The sequence below is a fragment of the Rissa tridactyla genome, chromosome 9, assembly GCF_028500815.1.
Source record: "Rissa tridactyla isolate bRisTri1 chromosome 9, bRisTri1.patW.cur.20221130, whole genome shotgun sequence".
Classification (NCBI taxonomy): domain Eukaryota; kingdom Metazoa; phylum Chordata; class Aves; order Charadriiformes; family Laridae; genus Rissa; species Rissa tridactyla.
Window position 1 is genome coordinate 35,184,225 of NC_071474.1, and position 13,452 is coordinate 35,197,676.

The 13,452-nt window shown below is 44.0% G+C and overlaps 1 protein-coding gene across 2 annotated transcripts in view; it reads left to right on the plus strand.

Moving 5' to 3' along the window:
* Positions 1-12,690: 12,690 nt before the first annotated feature.
* The window catches only part of DCX (doublecortin), a 71,735-nt gene continuing 70,973 nt past the window's right edge, over positions 12,691-13,452 (plus strand). The window contains exon 1 of one of the 2 annotated variants that reach the window (XM_054214597.1): positions 12,691-13,057. In XM_054214597.1, the coding sequence (XP_054070572.1) occupies positions 12,694-13,057 (364 nt within the window). In that variant the 5' untranslated portion in view covers positions 12,691-12,693. The remainder of the gene's footprint in view (positions 13,058-13,452) is intronic. The other variant, XM_054214596.1, reaches the window with a different exon arrangement.

Below are 13,452 nucleotides of genomic sequence, written 5' to 3' on the forward strand. Positions count from 1 at the left end.
GACCTCCTGTCTCCTACCCTACTAGTTAGCTAGATGTTGCTGCAATCTCCTCCCTCGTTAGACAGCTTATCTCCTCTAAGGACTCCAAAATGTTCCTTCCATATGTGTTTATCCTAGTAGTTATCATCCTTTGTACAGACAGCTTTCAATTTTTCATCCCTTCTCAAGAAAACTCATGTTGGTACAGCATGTGCCTGGATTTAAGGTTTGTTCAAGTGCTGTGAAGACTGAGCTGTCTTCACTGTTTCAGATCTAAACTCTTCCTTTTGTAAATGCAGAAGCACAGGCACAAGAATCGACTGGACTCTAATCTTGAACAGAAATTTCTCATGTGCTCTATGGAGGCCAGGCTGGTAAGGCATAGTCACAAGCAGGCATCTTGAGCTGGGCCCTTTCTCAGTACAGAGCTGGGCTATTGACAGAAACATGGATGAACATCACTTAGACCATGGGTTGTGGTTTGTCTGAATTTGTGTGCTAGCTTCAGTCAGTTCTGATGTGTCCCTGGGCACCTGTGGCTGTGGGCAAGTGTTGCTCCTTCAAAAGACGCAGTATGTTAACTCTGTGGGGAACATCAGATCTGCTACCTAACAGCCTTTGAAATATGGGAAGACTTTGAATGCTTAAAGCAATATTGAAAATGTTTTCTGCATGTAAACCCTAACCACCCAATACCACCAGGTGTTGAAGGAAGAGGGGAAAATGCGCCTGAACAGCAATTCACAGCATGAAGTAGGAGTTCTCCTGGAGCTAGACAAAAGGAAATCCTGGGCATGGGGAGTTGCAGAAAATGGGCTGTGTGCGCATGGTTTTATGCTGCCTGAAATGCCAATGTGTGTGAATTCAAAGCCGTGGTTTGGACAGCACTGCTCAAAGGAAACCACTTACATCTAATCTTCATCAAGGGTGTGGAAGTAAAAAGTGACACTGATGCTGCTAAGTCTCAGCAGTCAGTGACCACATGCCTGTGGTGTGAACTTCCCATGTGTTAGCATTAGGAAGCTAGGAAGAATTTTATGGAATGAGTTAAAGGCTATCAAAATGGGTTGTTCAGGGAATACCATGGAGGTGTGTCTACTGTAGAGTGGTTGGCTAGAGTCTAAAACAGTAAGATATTCTCTTTAGTCTCTGAGCTACTTCAAAGATTTAATTGCAATGGTACAGAACTTCTCTGATCCTCTTGCTACTTTGCTTTTAGCTGCCCGTGCTGCTGACCTGCACGGCTCAAACAGCTGTTACAAACAGAAACTCCTATTGGGTGCCCTCTGCTGGCACTGCATTTAACTGCTTCCTGCTGGGGGTAGCAAATAGAAGGACACCTACAAAAGGGGGTCAAGCAAGGCTGAAGTGGAAGTGCATGGTAACTTATTTTCTTCAAGTGTTTTATAAATCCTCCAACTGATTGTCTGCACTGGCTTAGGAGACCTTGTGTTAAAGGGAAGAAAGCTGTATTGTGTGTAGGGAGCCTGTTCCTAGTGTCTGTCCTGATTTGAAATGGTTTCTTGCTATCATCACCCAATGGGCCACATGAAACAAAACAATAATTAGCATCTGCAAAGTCTTCATTTGGTCTGACTTGAATCAAATAAGTCACACTACAGGTAGTGTTTCAGTGCAATATTGGCTAAGCTGAAATTCTATCTCTGGGGGTTGTTTTCCCTAGAAACAGTTAAAATGATAAGCTAGTACAGTTTAAGCAAGGGTTATTCTGGCTCTCATGATTCTGTAAGGCAAAAACCAGAGTATGTCTGTGTTCCTTTTCTACTTTGGGGATGGTAAATCCCAATGTGCAAACTGAAAGGTGTGGGGGTTGGATTTCAAAGAGGAAGTTGAAACACAATGCTATCATTTCCTTTGAATTAAATCCATTATCATCAAATACTAAATGTCTTGTTCAGCTTTACCTGAATTCTGCATCACAAGTGACCACTTTACTTCTAGCAGGATGTAATGTGATGCTGAACAGACACTGCATATTATGATGATGAACAGCCATTGCCCAGTTGTCAGTTCTGTAGCTGGGTATGGGTGAGAGCTATACTGCTGCACCCTGGGTTGGGGGGCAGTGGGCATGCTTCAGAGCTTGCAGCATCCTTGCATATCACCAAGCCAAAAAGTCAGGATCTTTCCTAGCTTCTTGCTGCCATGCCATGGGGGTGGAAGGAGAGGTGATGAATTTCTGTCTTGCTATAGCAGTCCATACAAAAGATGGACTAGCTGTTGTTCCTGCAAATCCTTCCCGGGATTTCATGGCCCACAGCTCCAGCAGTGCTGCTACTAGAGCATCGTGACTGCTTGTGGTCCCCATGTGTCCTTCCTCTCCTTTCTAGGGACCCGACAGCACGGTCGTGAGCATCAGTCACTCCTAACTGATCAGCACCTCAACAGGGATCACTGTTTCCACTCCTGATGCTCAGATTTACCACAGGGTGGCATCGTTGTTGTCTTACAGACACCTACGGCACAAGAAGTGGCACACAGCATGAATGGGAGTTGCAGGGAGGTCCTTAAAGCGTGAATGGTGGCCAGTACGTGAGCTCGCATGGGCACGCTGCAGGGCTGTGCTGCTTTGCAAGGCACAGTGGAGGTACCCGTTGTGTGCTGAATTTACCCATCACCTGTGCCTCACAAATACTTCCTGTCACATCTACCAACCTCACAGCGAGTCAAAGTGCACTGGTGTTAATATATCTGTGGCGACGTGGATTGTGATTAGCACTGCAGGAAGTACAACTAGGCTTCTTTCTGCAGGTCCCCCTTTCACACCTCTATGGAAGAGGTGAGGAAGAAGGCCTAAAGTGAAGTGAGGGAAGAGAACCATAAAGAAAAGAATGAGAGGATCTCTGGCATGACCAGCTTGGAGATGACTGGGCTTGTGTGGGCTAGAAGTGAGACAAGCACTGCCTTTCATAATTCTCTTTCAGGGTTATGTCCACAGACTTAGCCCACAAACTGGAGGTTTGGGCCAGTCAGCAGTGTCGAGGCATGGATCACTGGCAGGGTGACCACAATGAAACAAGTCATGACTGTGCCCAGGAGACATGCAAAGACTATTCATGTTGTGGTGTGGGCCTTGAATAAGAGGTATTTTAGCAGAGTGTTCCATGTGCTTTCAGGGTTAATAACTGTAAAGATCAAGCTGAAAATATTTGTTGGGTTGCTTAGTGAGTGGAAGTCACCTAATACAAGAAGCAGTTTGGATTTCTAAGTGGAAACAGAATAAATATTTAACTTGGTATAGAAAAGCACTTCATGGGTACAAAGAATAAAACAATGGCCTGTTAGTTAGTATTTATGGCTGTACCCTGTTTCTGTAGTGGGGCTGCAGTCAGCTAATCTGCCTTTCCACACTGGTTAGAATAAAGCAGAGATGGACAAAAGTAGTAGCTGTAGCAATTATATAACCATATACCATCATCCCATTGTATAAAGGTGGGACGGTGATGTTCTGCTGGGACTTAACAATGTACACATAGCACTGGGGGCTGAAACCTATTGCTGCAGAAGGGTCCTTGCCTTTCTAGTTTAGCTGATGCTAATGGAGGAGAGGACTGTGGTTATTAGCCCACAGGGCCCTTGATAAAGCCAGTCTGCTACTGATATCCTTTTCTTGCAGCTAGCTGGGATTGAACCTGACTTTTTTTTTTTTTTGCACTACCACAGCATTTCATCAGTTGATTTTTCTGACTTAAGCCACTTACCCCCATGCATCCCAGGTAAAGACCATCCTCAAATTCATAATGAAGGGAGAGCAGGTCCCACTTACATGCTGAACTATAAGTGGCTCCAGGGCTTGTTTCTCTGGACTTTGAAGTCACAGGAAACATCCCTATTTCCTTGCAGCTTGCAAGTAGCTGCCTTTTGGCTCTGTCTCTGTGGTGACCAATAACTGCTTAGAATTGAGTTAAAAATGGAAACCTGCTTTATCTGGTGTTTGAGCTCCTGCTATCCTTGCTCAATTTGGGTGCTTACATAGCTGGTATTTGGTAGCACTTATGAGATCTCATTGAATCAGAAGTGTAGCTGACTACTTTCAGATGAGACCAGGAGTTTCTTCTGATCTGGTTCTTGATCCAAACTTTGGGATATTAGTCCTGATGTTCTGGTATGGTTCTTATTCTCCTGCTCAATTATACTGTGGTTCACCAAGTTTTCCAGGTTGGGAATTTCACCCAATGAGGAAGAACAAATAATCTGTGAGCAGTGTATAATAACTCTTTGTCTTAAATTGGGAGGGTTTCCTAATACATGGAACCTGTCTAATCTGAAGATAAAATAGCATCAGAATCAGCACTGAGGAGTTTCTGGTGTCAGCTTCTAGACCAATAGTTCCCATATCATCATCTAGTACTCTCCTGTGAAGTTAAACAATGACACAGTTTTCAGCAAGCTGCAGATGTTCAAAAGAAAAAAAAAAAAAAAGGGTATGACTTCTTTTTCCAGAAAGGTCAGTACCAAAGCACTGATAGTCATTGTCTCTCTGCTGGGTGAGATGCTTCTCTCCAGTGAGTGGTCTGTTCCAGGGACATTAGTGGAGCAGGAGGACACCCCGTCCTTGTCTCTTGATGTCTCCTACTGTAGACAAGGAGGAGAACTTCTGCCTGAAGCCATCTCTCACTTGTTAGCACAACTCTGGTATGCGTGGAGGGAACAGGGGAAAAAATGCAAAAGTTTAGACCAGAGTTCTAGTACTTGAGATAGAGCTATTTAGAAAGCAGTGTGTCTTACAGCGTTTCCATTACTGTAACCTTTCCTTTAAAGATAAAACATACACATAATTCTATGTAGGTTCTCAGGAGGTATCAAAAATCTCTGGATACATCAATAGCTGCTAGGGACAGGGCTTTACATGTCAGCACATATTTGGAACCTGCTTCCTTCCCATGCTTGCACAGTGCTCAAGTATGCCTTGTACTAGAAACAAACAAGGTATTGCTGGTTGCTACATGCAAGACCCAGCTTTTTCAAAGCCTCATAGTAATAAATGAGAGAAGAAGAATCGGATTTGGTTTAGTTTAGAGTTTGCAGTGTGAGCTATGGCTGCTGGAAAAAGGGGACTGAAGGTGTCAGTACTGACCTTTTATGTTACAGCACGTTTTATTGTTTTCCATTCTGCCTGACTGTGGTGAATCTGTGTCTTCCTAGAGTGAAAGACTGCAGCTATGCAAACAAGAAATATCTGTTCATTGATGTTTAAACAATGGTCTTTTGGTGTGCTCATGTATTCTAATTTGCGTGAGACTTTGAGCAGATAAGTCTTTAATCTAGCTAAATGAGTTTTCATTGCTGTATCTACCTTTAAATTTTAATATAGATGCAAAGCAGTGATTATCAATAGTTTATTATAGATAAATGATATGTGTACCTGAAGAACAGTAGCAAAATACTTAAGCAGTATCTGCAGCCATGAAAAATCACCATTTTCTGTGAATTTTTATGATAAACAAGATTGGAATCATCCCCTGAAAACAATAAAAAAACTAGCACAAAAGCACTCTTTCCCTGCTCTGCTCTCTTCTTTTGTGGAGAGTGTAAAAAAAAAAAAAAAAAAAAAAAAAAAAAAAAAAAAAAAACCCACACCTTTGAGATGCCTCTATCTCTCAGCTGTTACTGCTGGTAGAAGGAGGTGAGCAAGCTGAATGACAATTATTCCTACTATGTTGCTGACAGCTCAAAGCCTCTACACAACAGCTGAGCTCAGCCAGAATCCACACTCTAAATACTGATTACTCATCTCCTGCCAAGAGACAGGTTTCCTTAGAGCCTTATAGCTACCCTGGGAGTTTTCCAGCACCCGTGCTCTGCTGCCAGAGGCCAGCTGTGTTGGCATAAACACAAACTGTGCCAGAGTGTGAGCCTCCTGTCAGTAAGGGGGTTGTGCTCCAAAGATGGTGTGAGCCTGAATTGAGACTACCTGTGGGCAATGTGTTGGGGTGCATGGACCTGACAAACAGTTTTAGTACAAAAGTTCAAAATGAGACTGTGATAGGCTATGAGAACTCCAGGTTGGTGTAATTTGTCCTCTTTTGACCTCTAGTCTTTGTCCTATGTTGTGCTGAATATCAGAGCTCAAAAGCCCTTAATGTTCCCTAAGGCCACTTGAGGCATCTTTTTGTTTTCTATTTAAGATGCTAGTTTTCTAGATCACATGCTTTCACTAATTGATAATGAGAAGGTATTTGTCTAGGACATATATATGGCTAATCCTGTAGCCTGTGTTAGGCTTAGTCTGGGATGAAGTTGACTGAGTGGAAGTGTCTTGTGAAAAATGACTTCTGAAATGATCTATTGTTGTGATTTCAAAGTTTATAAGATGGGCTGTTTGGGTATCTTTTACAAATGCTCCCCCAGTGTAACCTGACTTCCCTGTCACTGCCTTCAGAGTGACAGAGAGAATCTATGTTTGAAAGGAAACATCTTGCATTTCCAACTTGAATGTGACATGATCTCCCACAATGGCTTTGTGACTTTCCATCATTTAATATTCCTTCAAACCAATGTTACATTCAGCAGGCATTTTGAGAGAGCCTGGCAATCGTGTATTCAGTTAGAATTACTGTATATCATAAAATTATCAAGAAGTTATTAAATTCTTGGTCATAAGTCTCCTAACTAATATGGTGCAGCTCATGGACAACCTCAGAGAAAAGAGACATCTGGATTTCTTGTGGTTCCTTTTGTCATGACCTTGGCTGGGACTTGCAGACCATACATCATACATAATTTGGTCAGCAAAAATGTACTGACAACCTCTGTGAGGTTCTGTGTGTCCCCCAGGGTACAGGCAATGCATGTGGCAGACATTTCCATGGCTTTCTGCAAGCTTTGCAAATTGCTGTTAAGGGAAAATGCTGCCAGTGAACTGCCACCAGAACTTGGCCTGTGGAACCCACTGGGTCTGGCAGGATTTACCCAAGATATCATGGGGTGTGTACTGGGGTGGGGGTGCTTCCTTTTCTGCTATCAGGGAACTTGTTTTCAGCTGGGAAAGATTTATTAATTGTGGTGACTTGCTTGTAGTAGGGAGGGGATGGAGCCAGAAGAAATCTAGTGCAAAAGGTATTTTTCTTTTGGATGACTGTTGTGTGTGTTAATGCTTTCTCATATCTGATGTGTTGGGAATGTCTTGAGTGAGTTCATTGAATAGCTCATTATGACCTGCATTGTTTCCAGATATTTACAAAGGTTTTATTAGCACAAGGAATGGCCTTTTCACTTGAAGCCTGCTTCCTGTTGATCCCTCAGAGGATGTAAATGCCTCTTTCTCCCAAATTTCAGCAGGAGCTTATCTGAAGCCAATGTCATCTGCTGAGATTGAGGGCATCTGCCAAGGGTGTGAGACTGCAGCACAAATGCACTGACTCAGCACAGCCTCTGGGATCTGGAGGAGTGACAGGTCTTACCCAAGAGATACTGGTGCTGTGGAGCACAGATGAGGAGGCCCACATTGGCCAGCTACTGGAGGTGGCCTTGGAGTCTAGCTTCTGATCCCACACTCTCCTCCTTCCCCAGACCGAAATCTTTGTCCCTCCTGCTCCTTGGGTTTTCTAGTGATTCAGGCTGTAGAAGGGTCCAGCCCTCTGACTTCAAAGTCTGAACAGCCTCTGCAGATGGTTACAAGGCTTGGAGTGGTGAAACTATGCTATGGAGGTATTCTTCCACCCTTCTCTCCCCAGTGCCTGAGCTGACTTTGGCTCACTAGCACTGGTATTTAAAAGACTTTCAGATGTGTGTGGTCCCTGTAAAAATAAATCTCCAAAGAAAACAAATGTTATGTGGTGAAAGTCTGCCAAGTCCCCGTTGCTTATTAGCTCATAGTATTATGTAGGAGAGACTTAACTCTATAGTCTGATATAGGATAATTCTTTGACGAACGGTCAGCTCTTTTGAAGATTGAGGTTTAAATCCTGTTGCTCTATAGGGTCAAGATTGTGCCATTGGCTTTATGGGCTTTCAATTTTGAGTGCCTTGACACACCTGGCAGAGCCCTGAAATAGTAATTTGTCATTTCAGAGGGTTTTAGTGTGTAAGTTCACATCAAGCAAAGCTTTGAAAGCAGTGATCGTGGATGACACTTTTGAAGCAGTCCATAAGAACAGAGGTTAAAATAAGAAATGTAATTAAACATGTATGTCTAAATAGACTGACTTGAAAATGTTGATCCAAGACTTCCTTCAAAAGCTGTGATCTTAATTTAAATTTTTCCAGAACTCTCATCTGTGGTGCAGCCAGACCTTGACTACTTATCACCCTAACATACACCCTGATTGCAGAACATGCTATGCTATCAGATGCAATTTTCTGTAGAAGTCAGGATGATGTATAACAAAGCAACTAGGCATTGACATAGGGAGTACTTAAGACTGCTACATCTAACGATGCTAGAAACTGGATTTTCCAGGTATATATGAAGAAGTTAGCACAAGGTAGTCACAAAATCCCTTTTATCTAAAGCCTGTCCCTTTCCAAAGTATCCCAGTTGCTCAGCAATGTCAACAAACATGTCTTTATACTGATTTAGTTACCCAGGCAAAAGTCTAAATGTTAGCTTCCTGGAGGAAAGATGATTCACCTGATTTAAAGCAGATAAATTTAGCTCTTCAGATTAAGTTATCTTTCCTTTTTAGCTAGATGAAACTATTGATGGGAAGAAGAATTTTCTTTTCAGTTCTCAATTGCTCATGCTGCCTAAAATGGTTTAGATTACGGTGTCTCAGAGGGTGAGTCTCTTCTGATGTAAATAGATTTTGACTAGCATTAACTCCTTAAGGCCAGTGAAGCTCTTGTGCCTGACCAACAGAAATGAAGCCAGGAGCAGGCCATTGCATTCATCAAGAAAGAGCTGTTTATTTCTATGCCTTATTGCATAGCCCAGCCAATATCTGTAGTATGAGGTGATCATGTTCTCATTTGAAAAGAAGCAAATGTGGTGTGATTCCACTAAGAAAATGTGAAATCAGTCTGGCTCCAGGGCTCTTCACCTTCAGTGATGTTCTGGCTGCTGAGATCCTTCTTGTCTTGTGGCAGGATTGAAGGAGGACAACTGTACTGAAGGTGATTTGGGCACTTCTTAGAAATAACTTGAGATTTTACCTCAGATGAACGTTACTGTCAATGGTTATAGAAACCTTATCCTTCAGTCATGAACAAACGCCAGGTCTCTCGCTGGAGCAATTCTGCTTTTAAAAGGAAGTGCCTGTACTCCAAAAATCTTCTGGCAGTGTCCTGAGCAGATATGTCCATAGAGACATGCTTCATCTTCTCACCAGTGGCTATGGTCTTGGATGTGGAAGGAAGTCAAGAGCCATTTGTTAATGCTGTTTGAGACCTTTTGCTGTCCTCAGAACTCCCCATACAAGTCAAACTTGGGAGATGAATCAGTTGTACAATTCTACTGACTGTATGGATTTACATCATCTTGCCGGGTTACCCTGGGGTTGTATCCAGATCCTTAGACAACATCTCAAAGAGTCTGCCTCTTCTGTCAAAGCTCTGTGCACTACTGAAGACTGAATTTGGTTTCCTTTTCTCTATTCTTGCTGTTACTGTACTTAGCACATGCATAATGATTTGTATCTTTTGCACATTTTTAAAATATGAATAAATTCATATTTACATCAGTATTGTGATATAGGGAAGAATTAATCCTGGACAGATGAAGCACGTAGTGATAAATGGCCAGGCATTATCTATTTTGGAATAGGATCTAATGGGAAGGAGAAGGCTTAAATCCCACCTACCTCTTGCATCTGCATCCAGAGACCCGCTGAAATATGCCTTGGAGAGCACAGACCCTGCTCTCTCCTGTGGTCCTCTTGAGTGCTAATTCCTGAGGAAGGAGAGCAGATCTGTGGTCTCCTCTGTAGTGATCCCAGCAAGCACATAAGGAAGCAGACCACAGCTTTAGTGGAGGATGCATGGGAGCCTTTGAATAAAAGAATGGTTTCAGGGAATGAGAAACTTGACAAATCTCATGTGTGAAAGTTGCTGGCAAATAGAAATGAACTCTCAGTGGGTTTATGTTAGTGTTGCCTGGACTATCATGTACAGGACAGACAAAGCTGGAATAAATGCTAACTTCTGTGTAAATGTGATACTGCTGTTATGTGCCAAAATGACAAAATCTGATGTTTTCATTCAAAACAGACACAGCGTTGTTAGGAAAGATTTCCTTCTACAGATGGGAAGACCTTACCATTTGTAAATCTCCTTCTTTTTTAAAATAAAGATGGGACTAGCACCAGTAGGGTTAGTGGTGCTGCTCTTCTAACTGCAGGATAGAAATCTCTATCCAGAGAGCAGGTGAAAGATTTTGCTGTCAAAGTGAAAGAGCCCAGTACAATTCTGTAACAGCTGAGTCCTGCAGTGGAATCAGAAAATAAACTTCTCTTAGTTTGGGATATGAGCCAGGTTGAATCTGTTGGGTTAAGCTTGTGTTGAATGACTCCATCCTGAACCCCTTGGGGATTTGAATGAACTGGGATTCAGAGCTCTGGCTTTGGCTTGTGTTCAATGTTAACGGAGAAAAATTATTCAGGGGCACCGCATGCAGAACTACCAAGTGAATTCTCCCTTTCTGCTTGCCAGTGTAAACCACGAATGCTGTGTAAAACCAGTACAGGAGCAGAACTGTGTCCAGTTCCACTGGTCAACTTTTTTCTTAGCTGCTTTCCTAATGCACAGGAGTCTTGTGCCAGCATTGTAGCATGCTGTAGGATTGTAGCCATGACCTCCCTGTGCTGGTAATCCTATAATATTTGTGCATCAGTCTGATTATGCTCTTGGTGAGGCTAGAGCCAATGGGAAATTTGCATCCCTCAGAACATCACCCCAAAACTTGCCCCTTTAAACTTTTTGTTTACCCATTTGTTAATATATCTAGAGCTGGAAGGAACACGCCCTTTTTTTCTCAAATACAGTGATGACTACAAGCAGACGACTGATGATGAGAGTACAAACCACTGAGGCAAAGTTACCGTGAAGGGATGGAACAAGGCACTAGGACCTAGGAGGCGTCTCATCCACCCTGGCAGGAATTTCTTGCTTGGAGCTCAGACAACAAAGGCAGAGTGAGCCTGGTTTTCTTTCTCTCAGCATCTCCACCCTGCGCGCTGAAAACCGGTGAGTAGAGCTTTTTTTTGAGTGACTTGCATGCAGAAAAGTAACAGATGTCAGATAGAAAGGAGGAATCTTTCTCTTAGTACCTTACAGCATCTGCAGTTCATTTAAAAATCAAAACCCTCTGCATCCTCTGATTCATTCCCGAAGTTGCTTGGATGTTTCATTGTTAAGTGCATGATACCAGACTGAATCTACCCCAACTAGCATCGTGGAGAAAGTGTTCCCAACTTGGGGTTTCTGTGCAGATCACCTGCATTGTCATTTTCTGCTTTATTGCAGACTGGGAACAATGATTTTTCTTGCACAGGTCACATTGACATTGTAAAATACAGGGAAGGAGCTTCATTCTGGCGAATGTAAGGGGTGGGGAAGAGATAGCAACAGCTTTTCCTAGATTTATACCTGGTTGCCAGGTGGTAGTGAAAATCCCCTTTCTGCCCTGTGTTAACATGCAAGCAACATATGTGAGTTGCATGTTCCTGGTTGTGCTGGAGGAGTGGAAGGGTCTTTCTATTGCAGGGTTGGGGGTTCCTCCTCCTTTTGTGTTGTGGTTTGGTGCGGGAGGAAGGTTGTTCTTGAGAATAAACTAGAGACTATGCAGAAATTCCTGCTTGCTGAGTGTCAGCTCGAGTCTCAGCTTTTCTGTGCTAGTGGCTTGCGCTGGGAGCCCCCCGTACTCAGAACAATGAAAGGTGAGCTAGCAGGGGCGGTGTGTCCCTTGGGCAGGGGCACTTCCAGCATTAAATCACTTAAGCCTGGAAGGGGGTGCAAATAGCCCCTTTATTTTCTCTTCCTCGTTAAAGGGGAGCAGAAATGCAGTTCAGAGGAGATTCAGGCAGAAAAGAGCTTAGCGAAGCCTTGTTTCAATGACAGATTTTTCTTTCCAGTCATTTCTTCTTAGAGATGTAGGCTGGTCCTGGGAATTGATTGATGGGCTAGGAGGGGGCTGCGGATAGGGGGAAGGGTGGGCTGGATCTCATTGCTAACCCTTATTGAACAGGCTGTCACAAAGAAACTGCTTATTCCCCTGTGACCATTCTTTCATAAATGCCAGTTTATTCTAATGTTAAACATTCAGATGCTTTGGTTCCTTCCGTGATTCGACAGATTGAAGGGCTGACTTACTGGGATCTCCTTGTTTTCTGTTGCCAGAGGAAACCTCACAGGGCTCAGAGGTTTAATTCATTGCCAACTGGTGTTTGGATGAATTTTTTGGGGCTGAGTTGTGATTGCCATGTATCCCTTTGGCCCCAAGTCCCAATTTACTACACTTTGAAAACTCCCAGGTGCAGGAGCAGACAGCTCTCTAGAAACGTGTTCCCCGCCCCCAGCAGTTGGATCCCTTTCAAAATGCGAGGACCCCTCCTACCCTCAGTCCCCAGAATCAATACAAATCTGGGTCAGAGGAGGGGGTGCTTCCCAAATGCATCTGTCCTGCTACAGAAACAGCTCTCACATCAGTGTCATTTTTCTCTGTATTGTGGCTCTGCTTGGCTCTAACCTGTCCTTTTGCACTCCTTCTCTCCCCATCTCCTTCCTGCTCAGCTTCAGATCTTTAGGGTTCACCAAACTATGGAACTTGATTTTGGACACTTTGACGAAAGAGACAAGGCGTCCAGAAACATGCGAGGCTCACGTATGAACGGGTTGCCCAGCCCCACTCACAGTGCTCACTGTAGCTTCTACAGAACCAGGACCTTACAGGCACTGAGTAATGAGAAGAAAGCCAAGAAGGTGCGTTTCTATCGTAATGGGGACCGCTACTTCAAGGGAATTGTATATGCCGTGTCCTCTGACCGCTTCCGAAGTTTTGATGCTCTCCTGGCTGACCTGACCCGATCCCTGTCCGACAACATTAATCTGCCTCAGGGAGTCCGTTACATTTACACCATTGATGGGTCGCGGAAGATTGGGAGCATGGATGAGCTGGAGGAAGGTAATTAGCATCGCTGTCTGGTGCAGTGAGGAGGCGGGGTGGGAAGGGGGCTGCACCACTTGGGTCTGCTGTTAAGGTCACATTTCCTCAGGCACATGGGGATGCTTCTGCCTCTCTGTGCTGAACCTGCATGTTTCCCTTCCCCTCCAGAGAGGTGCAGGACAGGGTGGCCGTGCTGGGGCTGACACCTCCAGGGTGTCCCCCAGCACGCTCGCTCGGGTGCCGATGTGGAGCCAGAGGGGTGTGTCTTACTCTTGGCTAGACTCTGGGAGCTGTCTGAGTGTGACCATGTGTCTGTCCAGGCTGGGGGGGATCCCAGATTGGTGCCGGGGGTGACTGAGGAGTGATGCGGGTTTCCCACTGGGGTGGATGGGTATGAATGGAAAAGCAAGGGG